This window comes from Biomphalaria glabrata, chromosome 14, assembly GCF_947242115.1.
Source record: "Biomphalaria glabrata chromosome 14, xgBioGlab47.1, whole genome shotgun sequence".
NCBI lineage: Eukaryota > Metazoa > Mollusca > Gastropoda > Planorbidae > Biomphalaria > Biomphalaria glabrata.
This window is the reverse complement of record NC_074724.1, coordinates 18,546,938-18,566,557: the sequence shown is the minus strand read 5'-3', so window position 1 is coordinate 18,566,557 and position 19,620 is coordinate 18,546,938. Positions and strand designations below refer to the sequence as shown.

General features: G+C 34.7%; 1 protein-coding gene across 4 annotated transcripts; it reads left to right on the top strand.

Annotated features, from left to right (window-relative positions):
* The first annotated feature begins 1,921 nt into the window (after positions 1-1,921).
* LOC106072124 (uncharacterized) lies at positions 1,922-18,135 on the top strand. Of its 4 annotated transcripts, XM_056010450.1 has the most exons (5): positions 2,055-2,410; positions 2,782-2,887; positions 4,276-4,327; positions 11,981-12,123; positions 16,272-18,135. In XM_056010450.1, exons 3-5 carry the CDS (start codon positions 4,288-4,290, stop codon positions 16,413-16,415), a joined length of 327 nt encoding a protein of 108 aa, XP_055866425.1. In that variant the 5' UTR covers positions 2,055-2,410; positions 2,782-2,887; positions 4,276-4,287; the 3' UTR covers positions 16,416-18,135. The 4 variants fall into 4 exon arrangements, with proteins under 4 accessions (XP_055866426.1, XP_055866425.1, XP_055866427.1 ...); XM_056010451.1 differs by lacking the exons at positions 2,055-2,410; positions 2,782-2,887 and adding an exon at positions 1,922-1,943; XM_056010452.1 differs by lacking the exon at positions 2,782-2,887 and having other exon boundaries at positions 4,285-4,327.
* The last annotated feature ends 1,485 nt before the right edge of the window (positions 18,136-19,620 follow it).

The following is a 19,620-nucleotide window of genomic DNA, read 5'->3' as shown; positions in this document are numbered from 1 at the left end:
ATGAACTCAAACACTGATTCAGTATATCCTAAATGGATGGCCAGACAAACATAATAAGTCTACATGAACTCAAACACTGATTCAGTATATCCTAAATGGATGGCCAGACAAATATAATAAGTCTACATGAACTCAAACAATGTTTTTCACTAAGAGACATGTTAACATAAGAAGACGGACTCTTGTTGAAAGGAAAACAAATAGTCATACCGATATCACTTCGCAAGGCAATAGAAGAAAAACTCCATGCAGCACATCTGGGAGTAGACTCAATGAAAAGAAGATCAAAAGAAACAGTTTTCTGGCCTGGATTATCAGTTCAAAAAAAAGGAAATAGCCAACTCATGTTACATTAGTCAGAAAAACAAACCAGCGAATCAGAGAGAAGAATTAATACAGCACGAAATTGGTTCTAATCCGTGGAACAAGATTGGAATTGATTTGTTCCAAATGTGTGACCAACAATATCTAGTTATCGTGGACTATTATTCCAATTTCATAGAGGTAGTAAACATGCTGTTGACAATAACACATGCACTTATAAAGAAAATGAAAGTTTTATTTGCAAGATATGGGGTGACATAGCGGACCTCAATTTACGTCGGAATATTTTTCCAAATTTATGATAGAATGGGGAGTGACTCATTTGAAATCCTCCCCAGGACACCACCAATCCAATGGAAAGGCTGAGTCAGCAGTTAAAATTTTGAAGAACATAATGAAGAAATCTAGAGAATCAAAGTCAGATGCTCATGAAGCTCTCCTGGAATTTAGAAAAACTCCAAGGCAAGACACAAATCTAAGCCCAGCTCAGATGTTTTTTTGGTTGGATGACTCGAATACTGATCCCAAACAAAAGGAATAACATAAGGATTTCTATATGTCAAGAGAACATTATGAGAAGGAAAGAAAAACGTCAGATGAGTGTAAAAACATCTTATGATAAGAGGTCAAGAAATTTCAAGTCCGCTGAGAACTGGACAGATGGTCTATTTCCAATCACCTTATGACCCTACATGGAGACGTGGAAGAATCCAGTCTCAAGTCAATCAGAGAGCTTACATTATTCGAGGTGACAATTTACAGGACAATAGAACTCATGATCAACACATTTGCAACTCATCAACTCACCATTCCCTGCGACCAAGGGATCAGTTGAAGGAACAGATAAGATTCAATGACTAATGTGTCTTAATGAACTATTGAATGTTGATTTTTAAATGGGATATGTTTCATATTCATTGAAGAGTATATATCTAACGTATGTTATGTTTTGTTGTGGTTTTCTTTTATTTTTTATGATACTCCCCGAAATGTTTTTTTTTTTTTTAAAAGAAAATGGGATGTTGATATGGTACCGTGCGCAAAGGTGCAGCGTTCAATATAATCAAGTATGGTTTCCGCCATGACACTAATGGTAGTTGTTTGGGAGGGTGACACTATATATAAGGTGGCGCCACTGGGGAGGGGGATAATCTGTTTATTGGAAACACCAGAACATTTACTGCCCTCTTCGCTTTAAAATTAGGGTCTTTTGAAGGAGTTGTTGAATTTTATATTCATCATCATCATCAAACTCCATTTGAGTGAAAACTGTCGAGAGGTTCAAATATCAATTTAAAAGCCCTGCACAGAAACGAGAAACCATGCTGTTTTACGTAGTGCATGATTATGTCACCATACAGGTCGATAGTTTGTGTTTTTCCAGACCTGTTAAGACAGATCAGCAAGTTCAAGCTTAACCATAGTAGTACTAGCAATTTTTTTGGACAACTTGAGCAAATCTCCCTAAACATAAAAAGTCCGCCCTCCTTTCGGCATAGGGGTAACCCGGTAATGGGTCGTTCGAGTATAAACAATAGTGTTATCCATGATATCGAGTGTGTTCTTTTGCGCAAGACTGTAGCCATGTTATGGCTGAAAAAAAAAAAGCGCAGTTGCACGTAATTTAATTTTTGATCTGAATTATTTAAACAGAATTTAAATATATCTAGATCTAGAAGCGAATAGTTGAAAAGATTAATGCGACCTCGTGTCGTTGCGTTAGCCAAGACGCAAGAGTCAAGACTGTCAAGAGCAAAAAGCCAAGGGACTTCCCTAACGCTATTTTTAGTTGAAACAAAAGTCAAGATTTAGAGATCTAGATTTATATTTATTTAGACTGTAGATCTCAACTTAGAAATTTCGATCTATCATAAATCTTTACACTTTGTGACTAGTTCTAAAATCTAGATCTAAGACAGTGATCTAAGGCTAAGAATTCTAAGGCTATTATAATCCATAAGTGACCATAGATCTAGATCTATAGCCTATTAGATTCTAAGTAATAAATAGAGTCTATTATAATATTTGTTACTGTTGGCTGAGGCTGAGTGTTGGCGACAATATTCAACTTTTGACGTACTCTACGGTACTAGAATCACTAAGAATCTAGTAGATATCTAGATCTAGTTCAATTCAGAGCAAAAAAAAAACAACATTTATCTAATTTTTTTGTATCTAAAAGACACAAGCAATTTATAAATATAGACATAGACATAGAGTTCATAGACTAGGACTAGATCTATATGAAATATATGCTTATAATATATTAAACATAAATTTGATCAGTAATGTCTTGTATTTTGTATCAGATTCACTGTGATTCAGTGTACAGTTAAAGTTAATAGAGTAAAGCTGCCATATCGAAAAAAAAAATTTTTTTTTGTATATTTATACCACAACAAACATCTCACCATATTTTTTATCAATGTTGTGTCTTTATTTTGTTGGTTGTTACAGAAATACAGAAGTTGGGTACAAGATCCATTTTTCTAATTTTAAACACATTTAGTTTTGCATTCCTATGCAAGATCATCGTTTTTCTGCTAGGAGATAAAGTACACTGGTATGAAAGTGTGTTTGTTTATTACCTCAGACACTACTTAAGCCTATAGCCCCAAATGGTGCATTAGCTGAAACAAGACCTGTATACTTGGCTTCAGGATTGAAAGGAGAAAATGTATATTACACTTCCCTTGCTTTTCATTAAACCTATTCAGAGTTATAGGGGGTGTTCTAGATTATAATATTATATTCCTAATGGCCCTGGCTGACTTATCATTAATTATCCCACTTGCTGTGGACGAAAAAATCAGAAAATTAAACCAGTTACTACTTGTCTTGTGCCTAGAAAAACTAAGCACCTTTTAAGATTGAAACCACAGCAGTTAAATTCACCAAAAGTGATTCTTTAATCCCAATTTAGGCCCAATATGGTTTTTAATGCTGACATCATCATCTTTCCTTTGTCTTCCTCATGGAACGTAGGGCCTCAGTAAAAATACACCACTCTCCACAGTCTCTTGCTTTTTCTTTTAAAAAGCTTCCCAGCTCATTCCTGTCCTCTCTGCTTCATCTAGTACACTGCGTTAGCACATTCTGTTTTTGCTATAATAAAAAAGACCAATGCTGAAAAGCATCAAAGAGCTTTTGAAATATTTCTATATAGGCCTAAAGAGCTGAAAATTCAATGAATACCCAGCGATTGTGTGTTGGACTATTTCCTAGGGCCTAGCATAGAATGAAGTGGTCGCAACAAGTGATACTGCAGCAGCTAGATTGACTGTATAGGTGTCGTAAGATCTGTATATTCTTTTGTTCCTGAACTAATACAATTAGGTATTGTAGGTCAAAAGTGTAAATTAACACAAATGTGAACCTAGAACTGTTCCTTTAGGAACACCTTACAGTTTCTGTTATTGGTGTTGATTGGGAGCCACTTAAATTTTAAAGTTGTTTGTTCTCTAATAGGAAATACTGAATCTGGTGTAATATGACCAGAAATGCCTATGATGCTGAACTTTGTCAAAAGCCTTATATTTATCTATTAGTATATTAGCACATTTATAAAGACCTAAACTGTATTAGACCTTTCAGTTGACTTTTACATACTTAAATCTCCTAAATCCATATCAGTATGATTAATACTGATACTTAGTCTAGTCTAGTCTAGTCTATTAAATTCTGTCTTGATTACACTCTTAATTTAATTCTGCCTCCTTTTTACAAGAATCAATCAACTTATTCTGATTTCCCATTAAAAGGGCTTGATCTTTTTACAAGGATAAACCCTCGAGCTACACCTAGTAATGCTGGTCAAAATTATTATTATTGATTTAACTAATGTCTACATAGGTACTATGGATGTATTGTTTAAGTAGGCTGTTTATCCAATCTAGATCTATTGCTAATATTTTGTCCTTTTTAAGATTAAATTTTTTTTTGTTTTTACAGGTCTCATAGCATATGATGTCAGCGCCTGGTCTGAAAGATAATATTACTTTTGGTAAGCAAAGAAAAAAGATTGAATGATTGATATACATTGTTATAAATTGCAACATTAGAGACTTTTACCATAATTCACAGACAAAAAAAAAGTAATGCTGGCCTGGTTATTAAGGCCTGTGTTAAAATGAGCATGGGCTACAGTTGATCAGGCCTAAGATTTGTCATGCTTTACTAATTGAAATACTCGGCACTAAAATTTACTGGTGTAAAATATCTTTCTAATTTATGCTTCCTTTTATATAAATAAATTAGCTCCTGTCTACACAGATCCTTTAGTGTTGTTGCCATTTTGAATTATTTTTTAATAATTGCAATACTCACTAGCTACACCTTTTGATTTGTTCCCGTTGTTTTCTTGTCATTTTTTTTTTAAAAGGGGGCAGACCCCTACTTTTAACAAATTTATTTTGTATATTTTTGCTATTATAATAAAATGCTGATGGACACCCTCCTCCTAAATTTTACTTTTAATCGTGTGAATTATAGTATCTGTTACGTTGAACTGAATGACCTGTGCTTTCTCTCTTTCCCTCCTGCTTTCTCCCTCTTCTTCTCTTTCTCCTTCTCTCTTTGTCTGGACCCTCCTCTTTTTTGCACCCTAAGCATTGTAATGCTCTACCATTTAGACTTGAATTAAAATAGGAATTGTCTGCTATTTCTCTCTTTGTCTATCTCTCAGCATCTCACTCCTTTGTATTTTTCTCTTATCTCATTCAGTCTCTCACTGAAACTATATTTTTTTAAATTTCTGAGATAGGAGAGTTATTTTCTCTCCAAAACTTCATGAACAATATGACATTACAGCGATGATAATATAACCTGAAAACAATTTTTTTCGGCTTCATAATAGTTTGCGATGGTACAGCTTTGGGGTGCAGGTTTATGAGCTGATGGGTTAGGGTATACCACAGAAAGAACAGGATTGGACACAGGTGGTAAAATCTGTTTTATTACCCAAATAATTTAAAAGTTTCTCGGATCATGACAACTTGAGTCAATAAAAAACAACAAACAATTAGTCAATTAATTATTTTGTTTGATGCCAACAATGGATAAATATCGCTAAATGTGTAGAGTTTCGCTCCTTAGATAATTGAACAGGTTGTTTTTCTAACACCCATGTCAGAAGGTTCAGATCAGTAATCCTATATCTGAGATGAACTGCGCAGTGTTTTCCAGATCAGGCAGTTCTCTGTATAGTTTTTGTACTACAGGAAGGTTTTGGGGCAAGAGTCTTGTTCGGGCCTCTTGATATAGTATGCAGCTTTGAAGGACATGGTCATCATTCTCTGGTGATGCTTCACAAGGGCAGATTTCACTCGTCCAAACTTTATGCTTCCGGAAAATATGTTTTCTCATTCTGTTGTGTCTGGTTCTGAGTCGAAAAATTATGCATTGGTCATGTCTAGATAGCTTAATATGTGTCTTTTTTCTTGTAATTGAGATTTGAGCTGGTCTATTATTCTACTCTCTGTTATTTTCATCATTTCTTCTGGGTAGAGAGGGATTTTCATTTGTTTGTTCATTCTTCCATCTATGTCTGCTTTCTAATTCAATGTGTGCCAGAATCCATTGAACAGTTTCCTACATGAGTAGTTTATTAGTACTACCCATTGCTAATTCCAGTGCTTGAACAAAATGAGTTCTTTTTAGTCGGTTTTGGGTAATAGTCTTGTGGATTTTGGATTTGAGTGGGTGCCTGTCTAAGGATTCTATTTTGGTGAATTGGGACAGGTTTTTTTTTCTCTCTCCTGTGTATGATATCAAATAAGGGAAATAACTTCTACATTATTGAGAGATATGATTGTAAGTGTGGAGTTATTTTCTTAGATACAGGTAAGCTTTTTTTTTTTTTTTTTTTTTTTTTTTTTTTTTTTTTAAAGGATTTTTTTTATATTCAGCTTTTAAAAATTTTTAAACATATTTTCTATTAGTTTCAATATCACTGCTAGTGTATGTTTAATTGAAAATAAGAAATAATAATTAACTTCATAAATTCTAACCCCCTTTCAGACAACTATTTAAGTAAAACATTGTAATGATCTTTTATATTTGAGTGCTAGATGTGAAGAAGTCTTGATGTTACGATAAGATTGTGTTGATGAGACAATGTGTTTCTGATGTTATAATTTAATGTAGATTTCTATTTTAAACAATTACTCAAAACTCAAATAATATTGTTATGCTGGAGATTCAAATGTAAAATATGATTTAAATTAACAGATCCGTCAATTCTAAATAAAAAGCTTTAACTCTTTCCATAATTATTTTCCATGTTTCCATGGAAATCTCCATTTTGCTCTGTAGCAATTTTTTTGTTTGTTACCAGAAAATGTTTTATTTGAATAGAATTAAAGGGGAATGCATGCTCTTTTTAAATAAGACAAAGTAAAGTTTATAAAATAAACATTAATTTAATTTTATGAGTTCAAATCAACGATGGTATCATCAATTAGGAGAGAAAGAGTTAATTCTGGAACTAGGAATCACTTCAATTAAATATACACACTGTACAATACAATTGAACAAGTTTTACTTTCTTCCTTCAAGCTCATAACTGCAACTGACTTTCCCCATCCTTTCCCTGCATTTTTAAAACCAAACCAACTCCTTTCACCCTGCTCAATTTCCTCTGATGAAATTAACTTGCCCAATTTTGTTCTAAGAAAGCATGCTTGTTCTGAGAACATGTCGACTATCAACGGGGCCGGTCTTAGGTCACTGCAACCTATGCGGCCGCAGTGGGCCCCGCACTTTCATAGGCCCCGTGCGAATTCTAGGTGCACATTATTAAAATAAACCATTTTAACTTATTATTAAAGGGTTTCTGGAATTCTCCTGAAATTGTTAAATATACCAAAAAGTCATGAAAATCTGAAATTATTAAAATCTTCTGAAAACTGATGCAAATCTCCTTAAAAACAGACAAAATTGGCATTTCTGTTTTTTTTTCAAAAGGAAAACGCCAATCCTACTAGCAATTAAAAAAAAAAACGGCATTGTCCGCTTTCATTTAATAAAAATGTAATAATAAGGCGAATTTTAACCAAAACAAGAAGTTCAAATTCTTAATTTAATTTAATAGTCACTGGTATACAAATATACATCTAAATCTATCTCGACCTCTTAAAAAAAAGCAAAAGCGATATTTTGCTAGTCAATAGACTATAGTAGATCTAAAAGACAGATCTGAATGTTTATCAGCTTTTTGTTAAAAAAACTACTATCTACTGTAGATGGCTTGTTAAGCTAATTTGACAGTGATTTTGTACTTAGTAAAGTATGAATAAAATACAAAGTCAAATTTATTTTCTAATACAAAATCTTAATTTTCACTTATTATCCTTATCATAACCCAGAATAGGCCCCGTGCTATCCGTTCTGCATAGGGCCCCGCAATCTGTAGGACCGGCCCTGCCAATCAACCATGACTAAAACTAAAAAATAAACTTAATGCAACAGCTACTATAATAATAAAGCTAATAAAAATTTTTAAAAATAAATAATGGCTTTTATATAGCGCTACTTTCATGCTTATAGCATGCTCAGAGCGCTTTGGTCCAATCTCAGCTGTGGACCAGTGGGGGGAGGGGGTATCTAGGAGAAGGTTTTTCCGTGCTGCCTTCAGGCACTCAGTAAACATAACTCTGCCCGAGTTGGGTGTTGAACCTCGAGCCCCCTTCATAGGTAGCCAAGCCAAGTTCAAGCGCACTTAGCCTCTCAACCACGCTTTCCGCTAATAAAAAACAACAACTCTGCGTCAGTTAGTAATTATTCCTGTGAATACCCCAGGGAAGCATAGAATCGTAACCACACCTTTCCACTGAACTTAGTGGAAGCAGTTTTCTGAGCAGTTTTTTTTGTCGGGTCCAATATCATTCCAGTATCCCCACCTTTGCTGATGACCTTCCTCTCCATGTTTGCTTGAGCCTTCCCACTTTCCGCTTTCCTTATGAATTCCAATCAAGTGCCTTGGTATTTGGTTTTTGCAGGGTGTGTCTTATAGAGCTCCACTTTTGCTTTTTAACATCCTGGGCTTTGGGTTTTTGCCTTGGTTCTTTCCCACAACTTGACAGTAGACATATTTTTGGGCAACCTAATTCCCAATATCCAGAGTTTTCCATATTTGTTTTCATGACTTTTGATGTCTCAGAACCATATAAGAGAACTGACTTACCATTTGTATTAAAGATTCAGATCTTGTTCTGTAGAGAAAGTGCTTTGTAGCGCCAGAGTTGTAAAGGCAAGCCTAGCTGTATTAATATGCAACCTAATTCCTAATATGCAGCGTAGGTCTGGAGTTTTTCCATATTTATTTTCATGGCTTTTGATGTCTCAGAACCATATATTGTTTGTATTAAAGATTCGGATCTTGTTCTGTAGAGAAAGTGCTTTGTAGCACCAGAGTGGTAAAGGCAAGCTGTATTAATATGGCGTTTCATATTTTGTCTAACTCTACTTTCCAGATAAGTAGTCTGTATCAAGGATGTCCTCCCCCTGTAGCATGATTCGGTTCTCTTGTCTGTTATTGACTCTCATAACCTTGGTTTTCTATTATTTGATTAGAAATTTAGCCTTTTTTGCTACTTCTGAGAGTCTGGTCAGTTTGGTCTGAACAATTTGTTGCATGTGGGGGAGGAAGCAGATGTCGTCGGCGAAGTCCAGGTCTTCCAGATGTTGAGTTAGGGTCCATTGTATGTTGTTTTTGTTGTCTAAGGCTGACTGTCTCATGACCCAATCAATCACCAACAAAAATATCAAGGGCATTTATCCCTGTCTTACTTCTGTTTTAACTAGAAAAGGATTAGTAAGCTAACATTTGTGTATTGCTTGGCATGATGAGCTATGATACAACTGCTTAATGATGGGGAATTCTGTAATGATTCATCAGCATCCAAATTATGTCTCTGTCAATACTGTTGCTAATGCGTAGTGTGGCAATGTGGTCAGTGCTTGATTTTTCCTTCTGGAAACCAGCCTGTTCTGGTATAAATTCCACTTTTTGTGTAAGGCATCTTTTAAGCATTCCAGTATTATCTTTGTTAAAACCTTGCTGAGGGTTGACAGTAACATGATTCCTCACAACTTTTTGCATTGAGTAAGGTCACCTTTTTTTTGAAAACTTGATTAAATAACTAAACTTCTAGATTTTAGAGACCTATTCTTGTTCCAAAATCTTGCTAAGTGGTGGATATAGCATATCAGCTGATGTTTTGGGATCTACTTTAACTGCTTCCACTGGTATACCATCTGGGCAATTTGCCTTTCCTTTTTTTATGGCCTTGATGATTTCCATTAATTCTGCAGCTGAAGGTATGTCTGGAATACATTCTGGAGATTTTTGGTTTAAAATTTCCTGATGTGTTTGGCCCATCTAGCTTTCTTTTCACTGGGGATGACCTTTCTTAGTCTTTCACTGGCTTGTTATTGTTGGTATTTCTTCCTGATAAGGTTTTTGTTATTTCCAATCTTTTTATTATCTTTGCATCAGCTGTTGATTCATGAAAGAAATGTTTTTTGCCCTCTCTCACATTTTTCCTTACTGACTTTGCTTCACCCTACTGAGTTCTTAGATTAGATTTTTGCTCTTTGTTCTGGCATTGATTGATCTTCTCTTTCAGCAGTTCTCGTTCTTGGATTTCAGCCCACATCTCTGCATTCAACCATTTTTTTTTATGCTTATGGCTGTAAAAGTATCAGACAGGAGAAAATTCCTTGTATGCTCTGACTCCAAATCTGCATTGCAAACTTTGGGCAGATGAAGACTGACATTCCATTGGTACATAAAAGCCTAAAGCATTTAGAGCTAACAACATCTGACCATAGGGATGTCACCTTCATCTGGGTCACCTCCCATGTGGGCATAGAAGAAAATGTAATGGCAGACTGAGAAGCTAAGAGAGCCCTAAATGAACCAGTGTCAGGGACCCAAATTCCCTACTCGGACCTGAGACAGAGTAAAAAAAAACTCTGACACTTGCCAAGAAGGTCAGGATCGGTGGGACGGGTGTGGGATGTCAGGTGGTGGTCTACATCTAAGGGTCTGATAAAACGTGGAAACACGACCATGTCCAGTCTTAGGATTGGCCACACCTACATCACACTCTCCTTTGTGCTAAAGAGAGAAGAACCCCCACTATGTGAGTACTGTGACTCTTATCTCACCATGGAACATATCCTCCTTGATTGCCCCAGATTTTACCTTTTACCTATGCCTTAGTCTGTTGGACCGTTGGGGCACCAGGCAAGATTTGTCGACCGTCTTTCTCCATTCCTCCCTTTTTTTTGCCTTGTTCAGAACCTCTCTCAATGGCAGGCCTGTCCATTCTTTAATGTTGTCCTCCCATCGCTTTTTCTGTCTGCCTCTTCTTCTTTTCCCTGGCACTGTTCCCTGAAGAAAGGTCTTTGCGAGCCCCGTAGATCTTGTAATGTGGCCAAAGGTTTTAAGCTTTCGTTTTTTCACAATAGTAAGCAGGTCGTCATGAGCTCCGATCGCTACAGTAACCCTGTCTCTGATTTCTTGGTTTGTGATGCGGTCTTTGAATGTGATGCCTAGGATCCTTCTGTAGCATCTCAATTCCATTGCTAGGATCCTCCTCTCAAGCTCTGCATTCAACGTCCACGACTCGCAAGCATATAAAAATGTGGCCATGACCAGAGAGCGCATCAGTCTAATTTTGGTGCCGAGGGCTAAGCCCTTATCTTTCCATATTATTTTAAGTTTTGAAAGGGCTGCTGTGGACTGTGCTATTCGAGCCAGATACCAGCATATAAGGGGAAAATATTTTGGAGCAGAAAACCTAAAAACACTGATTATGTCAACCATGGGAAAATACTGAGCTTTATAAGGGATAGGGAGGTGGGGTTGACTGCTAAAATTTAATTTGATATTGGGCAAAGTAATTGTAAATTTATACATATTTATAACAGATTTTTATTAAACTATATACATTTTTACTATTTGAGTTAAGCATGGACCTTATTTTTAATAACTTAATTGTATAACATTTAGCACTTGAGTTATAAAGGGAAAGTAACCCTTGGGGGGATTATGGGCATGACATGGCCTAAATTGTGCTGGTTTGCCAAATACCAAAAATATCAAAATATATCAAATATATATTCATAAAAATTAATTTTACATGTTTTGATAGTGGAAATTTATTTAAGTTATTTTTAAACCCAAACAATGCTTCTTTTTCTATTAAGTTCTTATGGACATTGTAATGGAAAAATTATGAGTTTTTTAAATTTTTATGTGTATATACATTTTTTTTAAAAGTATGCTGTGAGAAATTGGACTTATTTGTGTTATTGAGCCTAGTAAAGGAAAAAGTAAAGTTCCCCTTTGAGACATTGTAGTCTATAGGGCAGATGATGTAAAGGTCATCTGTTTCTGTGGCTTACAGTTAATGAGGGTGTCATGTGGCCAGCACAACGACCAACCACCTTTACTTTTCCCCAACTAATGTCAGGTACCCATTAGAGCTTGGTAGACTCAGAGGCACCCGAAATTAAAAATTCCATTATTCTAACCCAGGACCCACGGTTCTGAAGCCATCGCGTTAATAAGCCTAGTGTCTATTAAAGTAGAACTGATTTCTTTCATGGTTGCATTGCATATAAAAAAGTTTTTTGTTGTTTTTTTTAGAAGCTGCACCAGATATTGAAGTTGTCCTGACAATAATGAGACCAAGGCCAGGTGTTAATAGAGACAAAACAAAGTTATCACAATCTGATTATGATGCTACAGATAATGAGGCAAATATAAATATTAGTCGAACAATTCTGGAGGTAACTATTTGAAAATGAGAGTGAATCTAATTAGGCTACTCATATGCTTGAGTAGTTGTTTTTTTTTTCAGTCAATATTTTTTAACTGTGATTATTGATAATATACTAAACACAGAACCATAAATATTGAATAAATTACACAGCTTGTATAGTTGAGAAAAAAAAAAGCAATTTATAAAACGTACATCCACATAAAAAAATGAGTCCGCTGAGCAAAAATAATAGACCTCAATAAATTGCTCACAAATTGTTTTTTTTCTTTCTGCCTTACTTGCCGTGAAAAGGTGCATTTATTCAATGATATTTTATGTCTTAGTTATTTTCCCCCCACCCTTCCTGCCCTTCTCTTCTTGTATCACATTCACCTTCCTAAGCCACACCACCTTTTTCTAGACCTCTGGCCAGATGTTCACAGATTTTATTTATTGTACTACAATATTCCTTATTTGGACTGTGGTAAGATTTGAATGTGGGGAAAATATTATTACTTTTCATGTATTTTATCGTTTATTGTTAATTTATTAGTAGTTAAAAGTTAGACAATCCATCACTGAATACTGGCACCTAATCACTGAGTACCGGCACCTATTTTTTTTTAAAAAAAAAAAAGCACTGTATATATATATATAGTTCGGGCTTTGCTATGTGGGTATGACTAAGTGACTTGTGCTGAAAATTTTGATTAAAGCGAGGAGGATTCAAGCAACACGTTGACCTCACTCTCTCGCCCTTAAGCCCATCCTTTTCCAGAAGCAAGATTTGGTCAAGACGTTGGGGACGAGTTTGGGTGAAGTGGATGACCATAGACTTTCTGTGTGTCTTGTCCTGCTCCACAGTGCTGTGCTGGTAGTTGCCTTTCTGTCATATTTGTCTAGTTTTTGTGATGTTTTGCACAGGCTGCCTAGTCCAGATTTCATATGCTAAGTTTGACAAAACCTTAGTGTACCCGTACTGAGTTTCATGAACATGTCAGATACCCTTTATCTGGTTAAGCCGCCAGTCAAAGCTGTAAGTAGGAAACTATTACTCCATGTGTACATATTTATTTATTGCCTTAACTTATGTCCATCACATGTTGACATTATTATTTCTATAGTGCTCAATTTACCATTGACGCAGTTTTGTCATGCTTCAGTGGCCTGAGGCACAATCATATGTATATACTTGTGCCTTGTATTTTATAACTTTTATCTCTGCTAACCGCCTTGGTCTTTCTAATGCATTGACTCTGGACTTAGAAAATAATCGTGCATTATCTCCACTTCAGCATTTTTTCTCCTTTTTCATTTAGTTTATACATGATTTGTGCACAAGAATGGGCACTCTAACATTTTATGTTTTTAAACTTTTATACCATTAACTTTTATCCCATTGTTCATCGCTGATGGCCATATGTAAACAATGCCCTCATGGTCGCTGGCCACTATTCAGTGTTCATGTTTATGTTCATGTTTATACTGTATTATTGTCATTCCCTTTGTACATGCTTTGGTCTGATTTCATTGACTTCCATTATTTGTAATTGTCAATGGAACCCTATGTGATTTTCTGATTGAAGGCTATGCCTGAGGAGAACACAATGTAGTGACTATGACACCATTGTTTACATGCAGCTGTTAGCCATGAAAAAATGGAATGAAAGTTATTAACATAAAATTTAGAGAGTGCCCTTTCAAGGGGCGCAATTCTTGTATAAACAAAATGGAAAAGAGGAAATATTTGAATAAGCCCAGAGTCAGGTGTTAGAAAAATCAGTGCAATCAACCAAGATAAAAGAAATAAAGTATAATCTACATATATATATATATATATATATATATATATATATATATATATATATATATATACAAGATGGTAATGGTAAATTGAGCTATGTAGAAATGATAATGTCAACACATGGTGGACATAAGTTATTGCAATAAATAAATAAGTAGGCCTACACATGAAATAAATATATTTCTTACTTATGACTGTTAGAATTATAGATTATTAAGAAAATATATATGCAGAGCCACATGGTGACCAAATATATAAACCACAGTTCTCTTACTCATCACCTCTTTAGAGATCCAGTGAATGTAAAAGGTTTGATTTAAGAGGCTTTGGGGTTCAACTTTTATCCTTTCTAAATTCAAATTCAAATTGTTTCCAAATATCCAGGTTGGATACATTCGATTACCTTTTAATTGGCCAACTAATATACATTCAATGGATAAAGTGTGCATGCTGGATAAAGTCAGGAAGTGGTGTGCATGCTTAATTAGGCCAACATGTGAGCCGTGCCCTCATCACAGGGCACAAAAGACTGGAAAGGCTTGTAGCTATCAAATATTGTCGAGATCAACACGACCGCCAAACTATAGAGTAGATAACTCTGTCTGGCTATATCTGATCAGCTGTTGACAAGGCAACACAAGATTTGAGAAGATCAAAGTGACAAATTAACCTGTCAAATATGCCAACCTGGTGTGGTGTAGGCAGGTGAATGTGATTAAAGAAGGGGTAGAGGTGAGGGAAATAATCTAGACATGAAATATCATTGATTAAACATACCTTTTCATGGCACTAAGGAATTAAAATAAATATTTGTGTGCAATTTATTGAGGTCAATTGCTTTTGCTCAGTAGACGGATCTTCACAGATAGAACTCAGCAACTAAATGCTGTAACATTAGAGCTGTCTTAAAAACAATTGGGCACTCATTTTCATACCATCAGCAGTCAATAGGATGATTTGTTTATTTCACTTATTTTTATACGTAGAGAGACTAATTTAGAATTTAAAATGCTCCCACACACATTACTCTCCGCCCCCCCCCCCCCCCCCCCCCCCCCAAAAAAAAAAAAAAAAAAAAAAAAAGAAAATTGCCTTTATACACTCTTTGACTGTTCTTCTGATTCTTAATTGTATATCTAGATTTATAAAATTTCCTTTCACACTTAAGTACACAAACACACATGTTCTTATATCGATTTGATTTTTGGGGAAATAAAGAAAGGATGTACAGGACTGATTTAGAGTGATGCTTGATTTTGAGCTCAGAATGTCATAAGATATTTTCTGAGAGGCAAATCAGAAAGTCTGATATAAACCAAAGCAGTAGCACTTTAGTTTTTTTTATTTTTAGAAACAAAAGGATTGTCTCTTGCTGAAATTCTACAGGAAACAGTTTAAACAGAACTTGATGACATCCCAACTCTTGATCAAGTTGAGAGGGTAATAGGATTGCTCACACAATATTTTGGCAATCCCCCCAAGTTTTGCACTTTTAATAAAACTGCAAGAATTTTAACGCTTCCCCATTTGACTTATGAATTTTATTATCATTTACATTAAATTGGAACTGTCCCCTTTAAAATGCCCTCCCATGCACACTCACTTCAGGCCTGTGAATTCTTGTATAACTCCCCCCCCCCCTCCCAATCAAAATAGCCATTGCTCAAATCCTTGCGTTAAATTAGATACCCTCCATAGGTATTTCTTCTTCTCTGATGAAATCATTCAATAGTTGTCCACCATGAAATATTTGAATGCAGCATTAGAACAGTTCAGCTGATGCCATCAACTAACGCAGATCTGTAGTTGCCAACCCTCAACATCTCATCAATCACTATAAAGATTTAAGAAGTATTATTATTTCCCGTAACATGATCTGTCAACACCTGGAATTTATCACGGTTTTGACTTATATAAAATAAGAGATTTCTTTTATAAAATGTCTACAATTCAAATGTCAATGTTTTAGAAATTTACACACCAAAATTTTAAATAGCCACTACCGCTATTGCTTAAAAACAGCAGATAATTTTGTAATGTTAATACATAGGCTCAATAAAACCATATTGGAATGTAACTTTGAATAAAAAATCATTTATGGGAAATTTAACCACTGCCATTTGGATCATGAAAATGGTGTAGTTGTTTACACTGTAAATAATAACAAGTTACATTTTCTTTTTTTTTTTTTTTTTAGGAATTTTGCATTTGCTGGTTATCATTATCAAAAAGATGTTAAAGGGAAATTACTAAGATTTTATAATGTGAAAGAAAAGACTAAATCTCAGACCCTATTATCCACCCACATTAAAAATAAAACAGTCCATTTCTAGTCATATTTTGTAATTGACATTTTGTTGTCCTGTGTACAGCTAAAGCAATCCCTTGGAAAACTACTGGATGTTGAGTCAACAGAGTTAAGAATTTTTAAAGGGACTGTGGAGTTGCAAGACGCCCACCAAATAATGGACTATGAGATACAGACTGATGACAATTTGACAGTTTACATTAACTAAATTTACTACATTTGGGTTTTCGGCTCTATAAATATTTTTCTTTTATGTTACAAACTTAATTTACCTACCAGTCATTTAACTTTGACCAAGTTTGAATATCAATGTGCCTTCTTTCAATTCAAATGACATACATAAAGAGAGGTTGATAAAAATGTAATTCAGCTTCAAGTAAATCAAGTGAACATTTGAAAGTTAAAATGCTCACTTTCAAAAAGGAACAAAATAGAAAAAAATGTATGCATATTCCAACCATTGGGATGTACATATAATATATAAATATAAATGCTTATCCCTTTTTTTTTTCAGGCTTTAGAAAGCATATTTGTGTGTATGTGTGCTCTGACATTTTATTATTTTAGACCCTACTTTCTTTTTGTCTTTTGTTTGTCTAAGTACCTTGTGTTTTTCTCTCTTCCTAAAATGGTGCATTGAATTTTTAAATTATCCCTTTTTTAAAAACAATGTTTACTCCATGACACATTTTAATTGTGTGCATTCAGAAAGTTTCAAATTGTGATTTTCTATTAACTTTTCTTTAATAGTAAGCTGAAAGCAAACTAAAAATTTAGTGGGCTCAGATTTTCCAATTTTCTTAAAGGACTAATAAATGTGTTTAGAATATTAAAGATTTATTTGTGTAGAGCCAAACAAATAAAGTTTGCTACTTTTGACTCAAGGTTCTGAAAAGAAAATGCTATTCTCATGGACTTACTTACAATGGAAATGTACAATTGTTGATGAAGCCACAATTGAAATATTCAGATTAAAACATCTCCAATGGTCCACTTCATGACCAAAGGCAAAGAGAAAATCAATGTCATCATGACCATGAAATTTTAATTTTCTTCTAGTTGCATTTTAACTCCTTTCACTCCCATAATTGAAAAACAATTAACAAAAGTAAGTCTACCAATGAACAAATAAAGGACTTCTATTTAATCTACATTTATGAAAGTTATATTTACACACATTTAAAAAAAATAATAATAAAAAGCTGAAATTAAAGAATTTTTTATTTTTTTTTATTAGTTAATGGATGTTTCAGAACAAATATTCTCCACAATTTAAGACAAGATGAAAAACCAAATTTTTCATGTCATTATTTTAAAATCAATATCTAATCACAACATTGTTAAAGCAAAGTTTTTTGTTTTTTTGTTGTTTATTTTTTTAAAATAAAGAATTCTGCTCCATTTTGTATCTTCACTTTGCAAATTGTGAAAAATGTTGAATTTTAAATGCAATGACAGGGTGATAAAGGCTTTGGGGGGGGGGGGGGGTGAAAGGTATTGTTTATCTAATAGGCACATGTTAGAGGAGGATGGGGGCATGGTAGGTGACATACTTTTTTTGACTTCATATTTATATTTGTGATATAATAAAAAATATTATAATGCACAAAGTATTAACTTTCAAAATGTATAGGTAATGATCTGCAAAGCTTTACAAAAATATCTTAATAATTCAGATTTTACATAAGAGATTCAATGTTATTATTTTATAATTAAATCATTCACTCATCTGATTTTACTGACATTAAAATACTGTATGTATACAAATATATATTGATTCCTTATAGCTTAATGCAGCTTCTGTTTGTTTGTTTTTTAAAATAATAAACTGTACTGATAAAAATCAACATAATAAACAAAAGTTAAGACTTAAATTTATGTAGCATATTGCTGTTCGCTATGAATAAAATTTAATGAATTTTTCATAATTATCGAATATTTCTTCTCATTCTGTGTGTATGTGTTTGCTATTTGTCGTATTTGTTTCTGCCAGACTAGACCTAGGGACAAATACATTTCAATTAAAGACCTCATAGGCGCCCAGAAGTCTGGCTTCGAGCTCAAGCCTTTATGCTAGGAAGCCAAGTGGTTGGTGTCCTCTTGTCACACGTGTTGCACGAGTATTCTCCATTGGTCTAGTTCTATTGTGTCATGTTTGTGTTGAGAGAGAGAGAGAGCATTGTTGTTTTTTCTCCACAATCATAAAGTTTGTGTTTAAAGAGAAAGAGAGAGCATCATGGGCGTAGCCAGGATTTTTTTTCTCCCCCCCCCCCCGCCAAAAAAAAGATTATTTGTATGTGTGTGTGTGTATATAATCTTTATAGGCCACCACATTCTGACCCTTTATTCTTTCGGAAGACGTTTATTGTGCCCTAGAATAGGTTCTTCCTGGAGTTAGTGGAAAAATTTTAGTTCCCCAGCGCGGCTCCGCCCCGCCGCCAAGCACTATTTCTGGTATTGAAAGCCAACAAAATGCATATTGTGAGGTATCTACAGTGCATTTTCCTGCTATTAAAAAGTTTTATTTCAAAAACCTAATGTGCTATTCATACTGACTTAGACCCTCCCGCGCAATTCGGCGCATTTGCCGTCAATCTGTTTGCACAAAAATGCCAGTTCGGCATAGGATTTCCTTGATTTAGACCCGATCTCTATAACTGACTCCTAAAATCTATCTTAGCCATCTTTGTTGAGCCAAATTTAGTGTTTATCAATTTCGGCAGATGACTATTCACTGCACTTTATTAATGGATCCCCGCCAATGGTAGAAATGTGTAACCTCTCTTGAATACGCTCTTGGAATTAGGGTACAGTAATTTGCTTTAGATTTTATATCGAAAAGGGAAGTTTTATCGTCAAAATCATCTGTTGGGGGTTTTAAACTAAAAAATCTCTGGTGTTATTTTTTTTTTTTAATTCAAAATCCCATTTAGCTATGGTCATAGAATTTGGTAACTGTAGTTTGCTTTAGAAAAATATCGAAGAGAGAGTTTTTCCACCTCAAAACGCTCTGTAAGGGGATTTTAAACTCAAAACCATCTGGAGGGGTTTTAAACTTTAAAAAAAAAGCCATGTTTAGGAGAGGGGTTTAAACTCAAAACCCCCAATAGGCTTGGCTACGCTCAATAATTTTAGTGTGTAATTTATTTTTTTTATATTGAGGATGATATTTTAGCATCAAACCCCTCTGAAGGGGGTGTGACGACTACCTAATTTTAATGAACCACAAAACATGGAAGTAACAAACTCGACTAGCTTTCCTTTCTATTAATACAGCACTTTATTTCCTCTCTAGTTTCTACCTCACAACCTACACTAACAGGCCTCGCCGCTCTACTGACTTCTGCATTCCTGACCTCTCGCTACCCCGCTAGGCTGACCCATTCAACCGCTGGACAGGTACAGAACAGGGG

Excerpts from the sequence above, each read along its gene's own strand:
- LOC106072124 (XM_056010451.1), top strand. The coding sequence starts at position 4,288 with ATGATGTCAGCGCCTGGTCTGAAAGATAATATTACTTTTG. Across the intron at positions 4,328-11,980 it reads GAAAGATAATATTACTTTTG|AAGCTGCACCAGATATTGAA; the intron begins GTAAGCAAAGAA and ends TGTTTTTTTTAG. Across the intron at positions 12,124-16,271 it reads TTAGTCGAACAATTCTGGAG|CTAAAGCAATCCCTTGGAAA; the intron begins GTAACTATTTGA and ends TCCTGTGTACAG.